This window comes from Protomyctophum bolini (assembly GCF_963924005.1).
Source record: "Protomyctophum bolini genome assembly, chromosome: 18".
NCBI lineage: Eukaryota > Metazoa > Chordata > Actinopteri > Myctophiformes > Myctophidae > Protomyctophum > Protomyctophum bolini.
Window position 1 is genome coordinate 21,385,855 of NC_137879.1, and position 18,056 is coordinate 21,403,910.

General features: G+C 41.4%; 2 protein-coding genes across 2 annotated transcripts; one reads left to right on the forward strand and one right to left on the reverse strand.

Annotated features, from left to right (window-relative positions):
* Nucleotides 1-50: 50 nt before the first annotated feature.
* On the reverse strand, nt 51-6,578 carry atpaf2 (ATP synthase mitochondrial F1 complex assembly factor 2). Its single transcript, XM_080789760.1, has 8 exons — nt 6,229-6,578; nt 6,074-6,118; nt 5,326-5,474; nt 5,124-5,221; nt 4,756-4,836; nt 3,497-3,609; nt 2,145-2,260; nt 51-1,329 (listed from the first exon to the last, which is right to left on the reverse strand). Exons 1-8 carry the CDS (start codon nt 6,386-6,388, stop codon nt 1,192-1,194), a joined length of 900 nt encoding a protein of 299 aa, XP_080645886.1. The 5' UTR covers nt 6,389-6,578; the 3' UTR covers nt 51-1,191.
* Nucleotides 6,579-6,808: 230 nt separating this feature from the next.
* On the forward strand, nt 6,809-10,880 carry LOC308333382 (glucose-induced degradation protein 4 homolog). The gene is made up of 6 exons (XM_080789761.1): nt 6,809-7,199; nt 7,550-7,609; nt 8,065-8,172; nt 8,419-8,520; nt 8,747-8,877; nt 9,485-10,880. Exons 1-6 carry the CDS (start codon nt 7,008-7,010, stop codon nt 9,546-9,548), a joined length of 657 nt encoding a protein of 218 aa, XP_080645887.1. The 5' UTR covers nt 6,809-7,007; the 3' UTR covers nt 9,549-10,880.
* The last annotated feature ends 7,176 nt before the right edge of the window (nt 10,881-18,056 follow it).

Sequence of the window (18,056 nt, forward strand, 5' to 3'; positions counted from 1 at the left end):
TTTTCTTTTCCTTTGATTTATTTTAACAAATGAACAGCATGAAACATCCGGGTAATCCAATGTATCAATGTTTTAATTAAACATTTCTGATCAAAACTGATATTTGGAATTTGCAGGTTTGCAGACATCAATGCATTTTCTAGGTGCCACTGCACTGTGGCAACAACTTTGTAAAAAACAAGTGACAATACGATGACGCTGAGACATTTTAAATACAACTGGGCTTTGTCAGTCAGGATATTAATTCCATTACAATGTATGTATACTACCTGAAGATGATAGGTAAGCTCACTCAGCGTATGGACTGAATATTTTCTCCTCACATCAGCACCTTCCATTTGCATGAGATAATTTTTGCTTTTTGAATGACAAACCACTGAGAAATCCATGATGATTGTTGTGCATAACAGTACAAATTAACTAAATATGTAGTAGATTAAACTAACACATTATGGATATTTATATGCCAATTAGTATGACTTTAATAGTACTCAATACATTAGCATGAGATACTATTAAAATGTCATACGTTGTTTACAGTATTGAGACATGACACAGCGCAGACAGGGAATTAACATTCCAACCTCAAATCACTGTTCCCACAAACCGTGTCCAAAATGCCACAGATGACAGAGAACTGATTCACAGCAACATGACTTAGCCTTAGAGAAAAATATGCCACAGTTGGTGGCCTCCACATGTGGTATAGTCTGACAAATGAAATTTAATTTCGTCTGAATCGCCAGAACCTATTTTATGTGGGTAGCGATTCAGGGCTGGAGACAGGTAAGTACATATGGTCCGTTCTGCTGATAAAATACAAAGTTTTGTTTTTTCTGGGGTGAAGATGGCTGAACTGTTTAACAGATCATAGAGAAGAACAGTGTTCAGTGAGGTCCAGAACAGATGAGACCATTTATTGTTTTGGTAGAGAGAAATCAGACCAGAAAACATGCTGATAATTCCGATGCTTGGCTGGCAAGTTACACATGTAAACTTTTGTGTTAATGAGGTTTTTTGCATTCCATTCTTACACAGTATATGCTTGCTTGGTTGAAGAAAACATGAAATGTGCGTTGTAACCGCTGTACAAAAGCCATGACACCACTGAGCATGTTTCTTGCAGCAGATTATGTTTTCTCAGGTACCATTACTAGATTTTACACACACTAACAGGGTTCGTAATCCTGCTCAGTCCTGTAGGAGTTTTCGTTTGACAGAGGAACTCTCAGATGAAAGTTGCACTAACAGAGCTCCAGCAGCAGTCCGCGCCCTCAGCTCGTACATGTCATAGTCATGGGCCCACTCAACGTTTCCCCAATGCTGAATCTGTATAGGGAACACAGCAAAGCACATTGGAACAAAATATACACAAGAGAGGAATCTCTATGTGGAGTACGGTAATAGTTAAAGATCAACGTTTTTAATTTCTCCAATCCACAAGGACGCAGTCTACCCATTCTATGCATAATAAACATTATTTGAACGTTATTTAAAAACGTGGATTTCAATCAATTTTGGGGGGGAAACAAATTTGAACAAAGTTGATATTATATATCAATTGAAATATTTTGGCAAAAGAGTTGGTACTTGTCAGTCAGCTAACTAGATAGTAGTGAGGTATTGATTATTCAAACAAAGAACACTGCAGAGTAGGGCTGTGAATCTTTGGGTGTCCCACGATTCGATTCAGATTCTCAATCCAAAAACGATTCTCGATTCAAGACATAGGATTTCATCACAATCTACTCCAGTCTTGAACTGAAGTGACTACAGTAACTTGAGAATGACTGAATGATGTTTACTGTGATTAGGGTAAGCTTACATTTCATATCACAAACACCATGTAGTGAAAACTCCTGTAGCTGTAACCAGAAGAAAAAAATCTAAAAAATAAAAAATTGAATCGATTTTGAATCATTCATAACAGGAATCACGATTCTAATTCGACCCCTACTGCAGAGGCAAACCTGGTACACACACACACACACACACACACACACACCTGTAGCACATTTAAATGCATTTAAATCTGCGTGAGACTTCGCAATCTTAAATAATACAAAACACATAAGTAGATATAAAATATAACACAGTACAACCATTTAGGTATAGGTACTTAGTTCATGACCCTATTCTACTACCTGGTATTCCTCCTCCAGTCTGGAAAGCAGCACAGCCTCTTCCACAGTTAAGTGTTTGTCAATCAACCCAAAGGACAGCACAACTGACTTTAGCTGCGTAATCACATACTCAAGACCTAGGGAAAAAAAGCATTTTTTTAAAAAAGTTGTCACTTCTTTAAAAACACACCCTTCACTCAATATGGGCTTTAATAGAGCACCGAAGTCTGACGTCACTTTTAGTAGAGGGCGCCAGTACACAGGTTCATGCGCTTGATGTATTTACGGGGCTGCCTGGAGCCACACATTCACAGTCGTATGAGCCGGGCGGTGCTTACACGCCCGCACGGCATGCATTTGTAAAGCAATCAAACGCTCCCCTTCCCCAGTTCAGCTACAAGGCTGTGGAATCAGCTTATTTTGTTACTCTTTGGGTATATTTGTACATTTCCACCTACAGTCGATGCTTCATATCCATATGAGTGAAAAGGCTGGGATGATCGGTTTATTTTTCGAACACAGTTCTTATATGAAGAGATCTAAAATCCCCCTATGGGGATTTCAATGCAAATAAAAAATACATGAACCTGGGGACTGACACCCTCTGCCGACAGTGACGTCAGGACTTCGGTGTTCTATAGTCAGGGAATATTAAAAGAATAATGTCAAATTTGGTAATACATTTAACAAGAATTTTCTTCACCAATGTGTTTGTAAAGGTGTCTACTTACTTACTTGGTTTCTATTTAACCACCCTAGGGGAATTTTTGACAGCTGCTGAAAGTTGGGGTACCATCAACAACCAATATAAAGGCAACATTTTCCAAATTACATTATGCTTTAAGTAGCATGTGACGTGTCAAACTAGGGGGTTTTCATGATTCTAAATCCATTCCGAACATTAGTTTTGCACGAAAAACGACCATAGCCGTCATCACAAATGTGATGAGGACAGCACATTTGGGCAAAGTGGCTATGGCCAAATGTGAGATATGTTAAGCCCGACACACCGGCTGCGTCCCCCGCGCGGCGCCGCGCGGCGCACACAGCCGCCTCCATTATTTTCAATGAACCTAACGCACACCGGCTCCGTCCGCCGCGCGGAGCCGCGCCGCCCGGCGCGCCGATAGAACACAGTTCTATTTTCCAGGCGGCGCCGCGCGGGGCCGCGCAGCAACGCGCCGCACACGGTCGCAGACGGTGTGTGGTGGGCTTCAGTAGACACCCTTACACTGGTGGTGAAGAAATGTATTCCCAGATTTTATTAATATCCCCCGACTATAAGCCTCAAGATTAATTCACACACAAACTTATCTCATCTTATATTTCAACAATGTCTATATTGTTTATCTGTTTTGCAAATTATGTTTTACCTGTTAAGGACCAGAAGTTGTAAGATTTGAGGTGCTGTCGGAATTTGTCCTTGGTCCTCTCGGGAATCTCAGGACCTAATATACTAGACGAGGAGCCGATGACAACATCATATCTGCAGGCAGTGGAATTGTGAAAGACAGACAAGCAGCTGTAGCTGTTATTACATCATGCCCTGTTGTCCATTAAATACAGCATCACATGAATATTATATGATCCATTTGGATGATAATTATAGTCACGTCAGACTCCATCTTAGCCTGCAGCACTTGCCGTAGCCTCGACGACCTTACAGGTGTATGCATAGGCTCTGTAACGGACCCGCAGTATACCTTTTTATTGTGATGTTCAGGAAGTGTTTACATGCTGGCCCTTTAATTTGACATGGGTCTAGCTAAGGATAATTCGTGATTGGAACACAGGTAGCTCAGCTGTGGAGGTGGAGACTGGTTTAAAACAGTCCTCCATGGTTGAGCATCAGAGACACAAGGACAAACATTTGTTGATTATGGATGGAAAGGAGCCAAAGTAAAGGCAATGGAACGTACAAACGTAAAGGAGAATTGGAACAAACCATGGACACACTGACTCAACAATTAGCACCCAGCTGGAAAGGGGATATGGTGAACATCTTTTGTTTATTATGGTCCGATGGTCTTGTTACATTCTTTGATGTTTATTGTTTTCATACTGAGTTTGATATCTGCACTGTATGGATTTTATTGGTTATGTAAATATGGTTTAAGTGAACAGCTTGTGCTTATATATGTCGTTCATTGATTATTGTCTGATTAATGATGCATATTATGTTTTTCTTTTATTTTAGTTGTACGGTGATGCACTAATAAAGCAACTTAAAATCATCAGTCAGTCTTCAACCTTTCATGGCCAGCTGGGTCCGCTACAGGCTCAACTTATGTAACTTAGATAGCATTTTATGTAGACATAGCACTCTATACACATAGTTATATATTCCACGGTTCTTAGCTTACGTATGATTCATGATGACTATTTTTAAGTATTTAATGTGGGACTGATTTATTGGATGCACATGCAGATGGACAGTACAAGTACAGTACAGCTCAATGAAGAACTTATGTGTTTAGCTTCAACTACAAAACATTATAAGCAACATTAGTAAGGACAATTTAGGCATTTAAATTGCATGTAGCCTTTGGGGCAGATTCCATTTGAATGGTCTATACATTTATACAAGGAGGAGCGCACTTTTCTAGTTGTATAGTAATAATAGGCAACTGACCTGTTTTCAATCCAGTGCAGTATAGGGTCCCACTCATTCTTCTGTAGCTCAACCAAACCTGATGGCTCATCCACTCTGTAACTACAAAGAAAGAGTGCCAATTACAAATATTTACAACCACTGCAACCACAGACAATGCTGCATGTATACCAATAAATAATAAAACATCCACACTTGTTTTTAAGCTCTAAAAAAAGATACTTTATTTAAATGTCTATTGGCAGAACAATCGACCTCTCAGGCAAATATTCATATTCGCCAAACATCTGAGAGGAGGGGGGATTACCTAAGTGTGCACTCATCTAATCCTGCAAATGTGCACAATACAGAGTTTAGGATTGCAAAAGCAAGAAAATAAACTAGCATACCAGACAGTATCAGTGTCCAAGAACTTGAGAGCAGCATTGATCATTTGGTCCTCCTTGCGTTGAGTTGGATTGTCCAGCGCTGTGTTACACAGAGTGGTCTGAAATAAATAAAAGATGCAATTTTAAAAACACACACACACACACACACACACACACACACGCACACACACGCACACACACACATTAAAGCCAATGGTTGTACCATGTGCATGGTGTAGAACTTCAGTGTGTCCTTCTGAGCATCCCATTCTGTTGCTACAGCAATGGCCAGAGGTTCGTTTGACACTGTGAACAGCTTCCCTCCCGGCGTCTTCAGTTTCCTGCGGTCCAGGTTGATCTCGTACAGGCCACCTGGACAAATAATAATGTAAATGTTAAAACCTAGTATCATTAGCAATGTTACTTACTGTATGACATGTTAGTAGCTGCAATTTGCAATTGCAAGACTAGATTTTTTTAAATTATTATCCATTGACATCACATTGATCCAAATTGCATTTCCGATCTGCTTGTATTAAACAACACTAAACTCACCAACCTTGCAGCTGTAGGGAAAGCTTAAATTATCCTCTTTCAAACTGCAAAGTGTTTGTTTCATAAAAATCCACTGTACACGTTATGAGCTACTGTAAGTGCCATTTGAGCCTCCTTATTGTGTGATTATGTCACTACATGGCATTGTCAATTTGTCAATCAAGGCCTAGGTTGCCATGGTTACAGGAGGGTTAACCCTGGCCCTAATCAGGTGCAGCTGACAAGGGGCAAACAGTTTTTAGACTGTTATTCAAGGTTGATTCTGTGTATTTGAGACACTATTTTGGTTTATTTATAGGCAATGTATAGTAGCTCTGGTCTATGGACCAGCTAGGACCCAGCTAGCAAGTCATGGCGTGATACTCCCGCTTTAGCAGACCTAATAAATATAATTAAATTTACTTTGTGAAACATACCTTCTCCCTGTGATATGCTGACATCTTTATAAAATTTCCTCCTCTCTGTAATGGAATGGCAGACAGATTGTCATAAAACGTTGATGCAACCTGTAAACGAGCATTTTTAATACATTTGTGCATGGTGACAAATAATGTGGTATAAATAATCTTACCTGCGGTAGCACTTGCTGGACTAGCAGTAGAATATGGATTGTGCCTCAAAGAAAGAAGTGACACTTGACCTGGGCGCACATTGTGAGGTGAAAGGCCATGTCTCAAGCAAGTAGATAGTCTCACAATACCTTTCAACATTGTAGTGGAAGCTGCATACATAAATAAATACGGAGTTCGGGGGTAACCAATAGCAATCGACAAGCTATAGGCTAACCATGTGCTGTAGGTACAGTACTAAGATTTATCTTATTAAAAATCACTGAGGGCAAACCGAGTACCGAACAGGTCAGTCATTTGCGTTCACAACACACCGAGCTTTCAAAACAGCTTCAGTATTCTTAACCATGCGCGTTTGACCTTCCGCGTTTTTGACAGCTGGTTATTTATTTATTTTTAATATGATTTTGCGCTGGGAAGTGTAGTTTTAAAATGGGCTCTTCTCTGCCCGTAAAGAGGACGTCTTTATCAGCGAAAAACTACATTTCGGAACGTCCCACAAAGCCTTCCGCAAAATGAGCCAATGGCCGTTGAGTTCTTAGGCCAGTGAAACCCATGGGCTAATGAGAGGGGCGGATGCTGCTGCCAATGGCGCCGCGTCGAAGTCCACATAGTTTTCTGGGAGCTGGGCGCCTGGCTTACTAGACAGTAAACAGGCCTGGAGGAATCTGAATGTTGGTGGACTGCTCCGGTCGTGCTCTCTTCAGACCCCCGCTTAGTTTGTCGCCCGGACGGCCACTGACCCGCGGTCGGTCGGCGTGAAGCCCGCGATCCGAGAGCCATGCCTGTCCCTGCCAGATACCTCAGCAACACCCCCGCTATGGCCTTCCCGTCCTCGGCCTCGCTTATCCCACTACCGCCGATCAACACCCAGCAGCCCGGCGTTGTCACGTCGCTCCTGTACAGTGGATCCAAATTCAGAGGCCACCAGAAAAGCAAAGGGAATTCTTACGACGTGGAGGTCGTTTTGCAGGTGAGTGGTTTAAAGGATGTTTTTTTTGCTGAACGGGCTGTCAGCTGATGTCGAGCTTTTACTGGTCTGTCATATGATTGACAGCTGAGCGCAGGTTACAGCTGCTAAAATCACCAGTTTGTTGTTGACATAAATAATTCTTCGTTAGATATTTTCTTAATCTGACAGCCCAAATAATGATAGATATGCTGTCATCGTCAAACTAACATGCAACATATAAGCTGTCATAAAGATAGTATAGGTTTTTTTTAAAACGGATTGACGTTATGTTTGAGTTGTGTAGCCTGCAGTTCACGCTGAACACTGAATATCAAGATTCTCATGTTTATTGATTTTGTTTATCTTTTAAGCATGTAACAATGGAAGATTCATACTTGTGTGGCTACCTGAAGATAAAAGGATTAACTGAGGTGAGAAGAGCATCCCTGTATTCCTCAAAAGACCTAAACTATTTACCTTCAGCATGTCACTATACTGTCATACATTTGTATCCCATGACCCTGTGGAAAAACATGTACTGTAAATAGTCTACTGACATACATTGATTTGACATTATATAGTCTATACTTACTGCTTCCACATCCTCCTGTCAGAGACCGATACAATCTGGCCTATGCTAATGTAAAGGGGGGGGGGTGGAACCCATTGGAACCCAACAACAATGGTTGTTTACATAGTTCAAAAATTGCTTCACTGGTTGTGTTTGTTTAGAATTAGATTTCAAAAGAAAGATACCAAAGCACATCATTGAGTTGCAGATAGGACTGGTCCTCACAGGATGGCCATTCAGGATGAAGGCCTGTGTGGGCGGGCCTGCTACCACATAGGCCATTTACCACAACAAACGTTTGTTTCTCACATACAGGAATACCCGACTCTCACCACGTTCTTCGCCGGAGAGATCATCAGCAGGAAGAGGCCCTTCCTGACACGGAAGTGGGATGCAGATGAAGATGTGGATCGAAAGCACTGGGTAATGCATAACATTGTTTATGCCCAGCACAAATATTATACTTTGAGCAAGTTGTGGTGGCCATGTAGTGTGCTTAGCACTACAGCACAGCATCATGTCATCCTCCCTTTGTCATTCTTTGATCCAACGTTTAGATTTGATCCAATGTTTTAGGGTAGCAGAGCTACCCTAAAATGTAGTCTTTTCACTTTCCACTCAAATGATGAGATTATTTGCCTCATTGATGATGATTTGTGTTGGATTCAGGGCAAGTTCCAGGCATTCTACCAGTATGCAAAGACATTCAACTCAGACGACTTTGACTATGAGGAGTTGAAGAACTCGGACTATATCTTCATGAGATGGAAAGTAAGGGTTTGCCAAATTAAAATCTTGAATATCTCTATTCATAACTGTCTGTCTCAGTAATTTTGTCAGAACATGTTTGTTGGACCTGTTTTACAGAGAAATCAGTGGGCGTTATGTAATGTGTTAGCAATAAAGCCATTGTTATTACCTACAGAAAAGTTTAACTCTACTGTAGTTCATGCATTTCTAAGGTAAGCACTGAATTGTAACTTCTTCATCCGTCCAGGAACAGTTCCTGGTCCCTGACCACACAATCAAAGACATCAGTGGGGCTTCCTTTGCCGGATTTTACTACATTTGCTTCCAGAAATCCACAGCAACAATCGAGGGCTATTACTACCACAGAAGCTCTGAATGGTAACAGAACCCATCGCATGAGTTTTTGTGATGAAAATGACTCCTAAGTTAATACTGAATGGTGTACATTACAGCTATGTGTTACTGTTATGATCGGGCCAAGTGTACACCCAATCCCTCTGTTCCTTAATCCTAGAAAACTAAACTTAACTTTTGTCAAAACCTGGGTATATTTTACCCAATGCAATATATTCCATCTAAAAGAAAAAGACATGGGGAAAAACGACTTTCTGTGATATACGGTCATGAGTGTGCATTCGTCTTTAGCTTAACCTGACATGAGTAAACCAATCAAAGTTAAATTCTTTGTCTATTTGGAACATTATTGTTTGCAGCAGAGTATTCAAGACAATAAATTGTCACCAACCTATAAGCACAAAAGACACATTAGGATTAATGTGAAATGATTATGGTGCACAGGGAACTAAGAGCAAGAGAGAAAGGTTAAATGTGCAGTTTGTGGTGGCCAGCTTATAGAAGTACAGTCATGAGGAGGTGGTTCACATTCCCCCAACATGCGACACTCAGCCCAGCACCCATGTTTGTATTTTCAGTTTTTTCCCTTTCCTCCTCTTCTAATGCATGTTCTCTTCTCCCTCTGCCGCAGGTACCAGTCACTGAACCTCACACACGTTCCTGAACACAGCGCAGCAATCTATGAGTTCCGGTGACCCCGGCATTGTGGCTCTGTTGGCGAGAACCAGGACTTGAGGCAGAGCTGTGGCCTGCAGATGCTACTGTTGAAGGGGGAGGACTAGGGATCAGATTTTTTTCTTTCTTTTGTTTTTCAGGGTGGGAGGAGGCTTTTTTGAAATGGACTCTTAAAATGTATACAAGATAACAAGTGGATGTGCCTGTTGAAAACTGGTCACTCAAGGAGATGAACTCAGGCTGGATCAGTGGATGGACAAACAGGATGAATGAGGAAGATTTGGATTTTATCGAAGGGCAGATTGGTATGTGTAATGGAGTGGAGACATGGGGGAAGAATGCTGTTTTGCCCCCAGGATGGAGCTTGTAAAGCTATAATCAATAGCAGTGACTGAGTGTGGTTTATAAAGTATACTCTTTATTACTTTTATTTGTTTTAATGTCTGGTTTTCCTTCACTCTGCTGCTTGAGACAGTGTTTTGGGACACTTTATCTGTAAGGTCGGGGATCCCCCTTTTTGCTACTAGGGAGTTTTCTGCTTTGATCCAACTCGGAGCATGAGGCATCATATTTGACTGCCACTGGACAAGGATTCCCTTTCAGGAGTCTACTCTTGTCAACACAAGTTGGATCTCTAAGGAAGCTGAATAAATCTGCGACTGTGTGGAATAAGTAAAGAAAACGTATTGATGTTTGAGCTAAGTTCAGGATTGGAGCTTTTCTCGATTGAAAGCTTTAATGACTTCATAAGCTAGAGTGACAGTATTTTTTTTAAGCTAAGCTGGCTCTCAGCCCACCTTAAAAAGAGATTTTCTACTTCTTACTTAATTCATTGTGTGATATAAATTCTGTGTCACGATTAAGGCTGCGAAGCGAGTAACATGAAAAGAAAATAAGTCTTGCTCTGTTAACAAATTGCTTGGGAGATTATTATTACAAGTAACTGCTGTGGATGTGTGCTATTTGGGTACATCTGCACAAAGCATGGTTAATGTTACCAGTGCTACCGTTCAGCGCTTCAACTCACATAGCCACAACCTCACTGGTTCCTAATGTTGCATCTGGAAAGTGTTTGCTTGTCTGGATTGCCAGATGGGCTCTCAGTGAGCCAAAACAATCATGAAAGTATTCAAAATAATTTTTAGTAGTGTTTTTGACCCAGGTCTGCAAACAACATTAGAGCTTTTTATTCAATCATTTTTTTCCCTCCGTCTTGTCACCTTTGTGTCTTTAACTATGCAACATTGTCAACGTAGCACTCTCCAAACTTCAACCATGGGTTTTTAGAGACAAACATTTTATTCTATCCTGATAGTATATTAAAAAGAAAGTCTTTATCTTCATGAAAGAAATATTTTTGTCAAATTGCCTTTTGAAAGCACTCTTCCCCTTCATTTGTGTTCCACTTTCCATGTGATAGTGCCATCTTTTTAAAGCTTATCAGAAATGTATTATAACAGGTCATGATGTGTGAAAATAGGGCTGGACTTGACTGATGGTGTGGCTGTGAGAAAAGAATTAAAAAAACAACATATCAAAACACCCATCACTGTGTAACACATCTTGTGTCACAAAAACTGTGTAATAATACATGGATGTGCAAAACATAACTTAATAGATTACCACTATGGTAGTAAAATAGACGGGAAGGTTTAATCTTTATCAGCCTTAACATGAAACTGCACCTCTCTACTTATATGGGAGAGTATCTTACCCACCAACAGCAGAATTATTTGCTGGTGATATTTTCCTGCCACCCAGAAAAGTAGTATGATTATGAAGTATTGATTAAATTCTACGTGCAATTGTTTTACAAAAGATGTTCATGTTGGTGCCAGTTGTGCTGTCCATATAAACACGTCAGTGGTGAATAAAACCATAGACGTACATATCACTCAAATATATATTCAGCATTTTTCACTATTATGAAACTATTATGGTGCTACTAGACATGCACAGTATACTGTAGGTCTTGTGACAGATCATTCAGGAATGACCACATGGAAACAACTGGTGCTCATTCCTTGCTCAACACTGCCCTCTAGTGATTACAGCTACTAGCTCTAACCCTATGCTCTAACACCCCAATGCTGAATTCATCTCACATAATAGGCTAGGTTAAAACAAAAATATGTTATTTGGTCAACAAATGGTTGTACGGGTAGAAAATGTTTAAGAATTGTTATTTTTATTTGACTAGACATTCTGAAATAGAATGTTCAAAGCAGGTATGTCCCTGCATCAATATTAAAATGATTTCTTCCCCAAACAATTGATGGTGGTGCCACAAAACATCTGACATGTGTTTGTAACTGATGACCCCAATAGATGAGAAGATAACAGAACATTGAAGCACAATAATTCAATAATAATAGCATGATTTAATAGTTTAGTTATTTAGTTATCCCCTTTTGGACGACCAGTTAATGGCCAAATATAGGCGATGTAGAAAAAGAAGGCTGTCAATGCCTAGTGGGTCAGTGAAAATAAAGAAGAGGATCCAAGGCACTCTGTTCCAGTGAGGTGAAAAAAGCCTTTATTGTAAGTTAATGCATGGCAAAGATCATTACACAAAAAGGGAGGACCAGGCCTAGTGGGTCAGTTTTGGCACATGCCAAGGTAGGACTGGAAGCACTTTGGCGCCAAGTGGTTTGGAGAATAAATTACATTCATTTGAAAAAGCAGGAAGTGGAGATGACACCAGCTAACTGGATAACGTGCTAAATTCAAATTGAGTATCTCATAAAATGTGAAGACGTTGTATGAGGTTACATTGATCTAGCCATATTTACTTTGATATTACAACATTCTGCACCACCCAACACACACACACACACACACACACACACACACACACACACACACACACACACACACACACAAGTCCACATAAGAGATACGATACAATACAAGGACACAAATATTTACATGGCGCTGTACAGAGTGCAATCAGCAAATCCCGGACAAATACCCACACACCCTTCAGGGGTACAAGTAACATGCAGTGTCTTCGCCATATTTGGCAGCTACCGATAGTGGAAGAGATTGCACACAATTTCACAATCCGTTTGGCATCCCAAGTTGTTGGAAGCCTCTTACAACCAAACTGTGTAGTGTACGTGTCCTTCCTAGGCTGCCGAAGATAAACACAAGTGGATTGCACCTATAGCCTAGTTCAATGATGGTCTGGAGGAGCGGCTGGTACTTAATTACTTTGGTCATAAAGGCTTCCTCTAAGCTAGAATCAAAGGTGCAGGCCATTTTGAGAATGAAAACTGATCTGTTCTCTTCATTGACCACAACATCTGGTGTGTTAGCAGAGAGATGTGCAAAAAAAATCTGTATTTTCAGTACAGAGTTGAAACATGGAAGGTTTGACACAGGAATGTTTGTACATTCTCACAGACTCAAACAGCAAAATGTTTAGATATGTCCTTTGTTATGAGATCAACTATTCTGTCATGGCGTGACAGCAGAATGTAAAGCCCTTTATAGGCATAACAGCCATTCAGAATGTGTGACATGGTTTCTGTAACGAGCCCTGTGGTGTGAATTGTGATGCAAGCAATGAGGTGCATGGGTGGAGGGAAACCAGAGAGAAAGGTTGAGTTTGGTGGGAAGGATCTGTAGCCTGGCTTTTACTGTAAAAGCATGGGGAAGGCAAGCCAGTTTCCCCTGGAGTTTGAGTCCAGTCCAGTGTTGCCGATGTTGGAACATATCCAACAGGATCCGCCGGGCACCCTTAGGTGTCAACAGGTGGGTGTGTCCGCTGTAGGTCACTGTTGCTCTAACAGAGGTGAGAGGGTCAGTTATTATGTCCTCAGAGACACCGGCTTGGACGCAGAGGTCGTTCAAATCCGGCCAATCCGACGAGACTCCGAAGCCTGGGGAGCGAGTGTCCAATTTCCCACTTGGTTTCCTTTTGAACCCAAGGAAGTGAGGCTGTGGCTCCCTGGCTAAAGGGACCTTGCATCTCCTCAAATCGAGGAAGAGGAAAGATCTAGCTAGCTCCCTAACATCCCCATCATCATTATGGGGATGGGGTATACAGGTATACATGTTTTACATGTTTACGCACTGTGATGCAGAAATGCAGACACTTAGCATATTACAGTTAAGCATGTACCACAGAATTAGCCAGACAGGGGCTATCAAAATGAACATTCAAAATGCATGTTTTGTATAAAACTGAAATTAATATTTCTCAATGTCTTAGCTGAGTGAGGGGGGAATGGTTGGATCAGGCTTTGAAGATATGGGGGTGCCATGCCTTTGGTGCTTTGCAGCCCAACATCAGTGTTTTGTACTCTGTGTGGGCAGTAACTATATGTATTTATAGTTTATCTGGTTGAAGACCAAGCGTGCTGTGCCATTCTGGATCATTTGGAGCACATGCTGGGAGGCCAGTAAGGAGCAAGTTACAGCGTTCAGGGTTTGACATGACTGGTCTGGATAAGGAGCTGGGCTGTGAGGAAGGGTCTGATCCTTCAAATGTTATAGTGTAAACCTACAGGATTGACCGCTGTAATGTGTGCCTTGAATGAGATCTGACTGTCCAGGACAACACCAAGGTTCTTAGCCGTTGGAAGTTTGGAACTGAAGTCACCAGGAAGTTGTCTATGAAAATAGTTAGGTCCTGCATGGGGCAGGTCCATGGCAGGACTTAATTACCTGGGACTGGAGGAAGAAGAGAAGCTCGGGTTCAGCTTGAGGCGGTGAGAAGACATCCACTGTGAGATGTCAGCCAGATGCAGCAATACGTTCTTCCACATCGAGTGGCAGAGGGGGAGAGAAAGCATTGATAAGATAGATTGTGAGCAGAGATGACAGAGCCAAGATATTTACTGTACAGGTAGAAAAGTCCCTGGGGGACCAGGTTAGGAGGGTGCAGGGGGATGTAAGCATGCCTTTCTAAGAAAGGTTTGTCAGTACTGTGAATCGCTGTCTGCATGTAGCTGATATACATCCTCATTTCCACAGATCACCCTGTGACATATAACACTAATCATTTCTGTATCATTGAGGTGCCATAATTGAGGTGCCACGTCATTACTTCCTGCATGGAGCCAAGGCAAGACTTATAAGCCATTTAAGTAAGTTTCTCATTCTTTTTTAAATACTAAGTCATAATTTTGAGAGATATTAATACATGTCTTATAATGTCTTTCCTTCATTGTTCATAATAATAATAATATAATTATATGGGGCTGTTAGGACGGCAGTCTACAAACATAGGCCTACAAAAATGCCAACCAAGTTTTATTTGTACTATGTACTACTAGCTTTTTATACAGATAAGTATCATCATCATCCATAATATTCACGTTTGTAGCCACACCTAACCATACTAGCAGTAGCAGATTCGAATGCCATCAATTAGATTAGATTAGATTAGATTCAATTTATTGTCACTGCACATAGTATACAAATACTTTGACAATGAAATGAATAGTGGCGTCCAACCAGAGTGCAATACAGTAATGCAGTAATGGGAATAAATATACTTGTAGTTGAATGTACAGAATGTACAGTATGTACAGTAATATATAATAAATAGGAAATAAATAGAAAAATAGACAATGAAGTATAAATAGAAATGAGGAGTATGCACGTATATACACACCCACACAAGCCATAAGCCATAACATGCTAGTGTATGTATATGGTGTGAGCATGAGAGTTCAGATGGGAAGGGGGGGTGGAAGGGTGTAACATTGTTCAGTGTCATTGAAGAGGGGCAGAGTTCAGCAGGGAGACAGCAACAGGAAAGAAGCTGTTCCTGAGCTGGTGCGGGAACCAATAGATCTGTAGCGCCTCCCGGATGGAAGAAGGGCAAATAGTCTGTGGTTTGGGTGAGAGGGGTCTTTCAGGATGCCTCTCGCCCTACGCAGACATCTTTGGCGCTGTAGATCCTCAATGGACGGGAGTTGGGTGCCAATGATGTACTGGGCCGTTTTTACTACCCTATGACAATGCATGACCATAAAGGCCTGCAGTATGATGACAATAAATACACAGGTGGTGCACCCATTTCCCTGATAATATGTTATATCCTCTTGAGAAAACACGTCCTTCTTGGAAATGGAAAGGTCCTTAGTATATACCCATCACAATTTCCTTCTACTGTATCTAATCTACTGTAGTTCTCAGAAGTCTCTACCACACCTTTCTCTTAACTTCCCCCTGCCTGAGCGCAATTAGTATTATGGATGGAAAAGCTTTTGCCATTACCTCCACGGAAATAAATAGCAGTGGTTCCCCAACCTTTTCTGGATCAGGGATCAATCAATATGAGTGTTCGTGGCCCACCCATCTGACCACTTGCCGTGTTAAGTGGTCAGATGTGGTCAGCCTTTATAACTAGAAAATATTGTTCCTGAAGAAACAATGTGGGGTCGCTGCAAGCCAAAATGATTGTAGTATAAATAGTAGAAATGCAGTGAAGGTCCCAGGCTCCCATCAGTGCACTCTTTGATTTTCTATATCTCTGACTGTTGTATGTGAGTTTGTAGACTTTGTTCCGGTTGATCATTCTCATAATTGTCATCAGTTACTCCCCTGCTTGGTGCTGTGTGTGTGTGTGTGTGTGTGTGTGTGTGTGTGTGTGTGTGTGTGTGTGTGTGTGTGTGTGTGTGTGTGTGTGTGTGTGTGTGTGTGTGTGTGTGTGTGTGTGTGTGTGTGTGTGTGCGTGCCTGCGTGCGTGCGTGCATGCGTGTCAAATAGCAAGTCTACAAGTTCATAACAAGTCACAGTGTAGATTGGGTGCTTTAAGTAGCATGTGACATGTCAAACTAGGGAGTTTGAATATTTCTGAATCCATTCCAAGTTTTGCACAAAAACACTCCTTGGGCTAAAAACAACCATATAGCCGTCATCACAAATGTGATGAGGTCATCACATTTGGGCTAGTGGCTATGGCCGAAGTGTTTTTTGTGCAAAACTAATGCATGCTTGGAATGTTTTAAAAGTTAAATATAAAAAAAAACGACAAAACACAGAAACTTTGACAGACAGGTGGGAGAGGGTGGCATGCAAAATGGATGTTATCATAATCTCCCAGGATTTGCATGGAACCCTCTCCCACCTCAACAACAATAGGGTTTAACACAATAAGCTGTAATTTATTAACTAATGCTAAAATCAAACCAACAGTGGTTTGGCAAGATAGTTTTAAATGTTTGAACTGACTGTATAAGGGCCCTTTCTGTATGAAGACAGTCGGGCAGATGCCTGGGAATTGGTTGGCTCCAATCACAATCACAGCACGTGCCTGCATGCATCAAGGTTTAGTCACGTGTGTGAATGTGTGACATACCGTAGCATGTTTGCCTCTTCCTGCTCCTTTGCATCAATAAATGCCAAATATGCAGGGCCCAGCCGTTATCCTTGAGTTCTGTCTGAGAAGCCACATCTGAACTAAAATATTACATTCAGGTGTTGAAATCAGCTATAGGCCCTCACATTAGCTTGACAGTTCTGACCTACTATACAGCACAATGATCTGTGTGTACATGCACTAAAATCCTGAGCATTATTCTACCCTCAATTGTTCTCTGTGTGTGTGTGTGTGTGTGTGTGTGTGTGTGTGTGTGTGTGTGTGTGTGTGTGTGTGTGTGTGTGTGTGTGTGTGTGTGTGATAAAATCCTGGCATTACTTCAGACAGAGACTGCACGCCCCCATGCCTTCAGATGGATGCTTGGGATAACCCCTCTTACTCTTATACTCTCTACACCGCCACTTTGAAGACACACCTGGATGCCCCCTTTGCACGTGCTCACGTGTGTACACACGCACGCACGCACGGTCTCACACACACACACACACACACACACACACACACACACACACACACACACGCACGCACGCACACGCACACACACACACACACACACACACACACACACACACACACACACACACACACACACACGCACACCTCTCCACACCAGTCCATGATAAGGGATATTGCAGGCAGACGACAGCATGTGTGAAGTGACTGCATGTGCAACAATTTTGGGGTTTATGTTGAGAAGGGTGAGGATGTGCATAGATTTGCTTTGCAAAGTGTGTAGGCAGCCAATTGTATCTGTTAGTTTTTTTTACTATTATTTTGAAGTTCAGGCATAACTGCCTAGATGCTTTTTCTGAAAAAACACCCCAGCTATACCACCTGTTGTTTGAGATCTTCTTTTATGTACTATGGTACTACCTGCTGTCTAAATTAAGAAAGGTTTGTAGAGTCTCTCTGACTCTAGGCTACACATTCTTTGACAATTACTTTGCATTGCATTTTATATTTTGTTTTTGAGTTGCATGAAATAAAACATAGTCTATTTCATAAGAATATACTATACTCATACTACTATAAGTAACAGCTCCTAAAATGAGGGTATTTCCAAACCGCTTGTAAATTAACAGCATCTGTGGTCCCCGCCTGAAAGGGCATGCATTTGGCCAACAAGAGGACCGCCTCTCCACTGGCCCTGGCCTATATTTACAGTAACCTCCCTACTATTAGTCACTTGTGA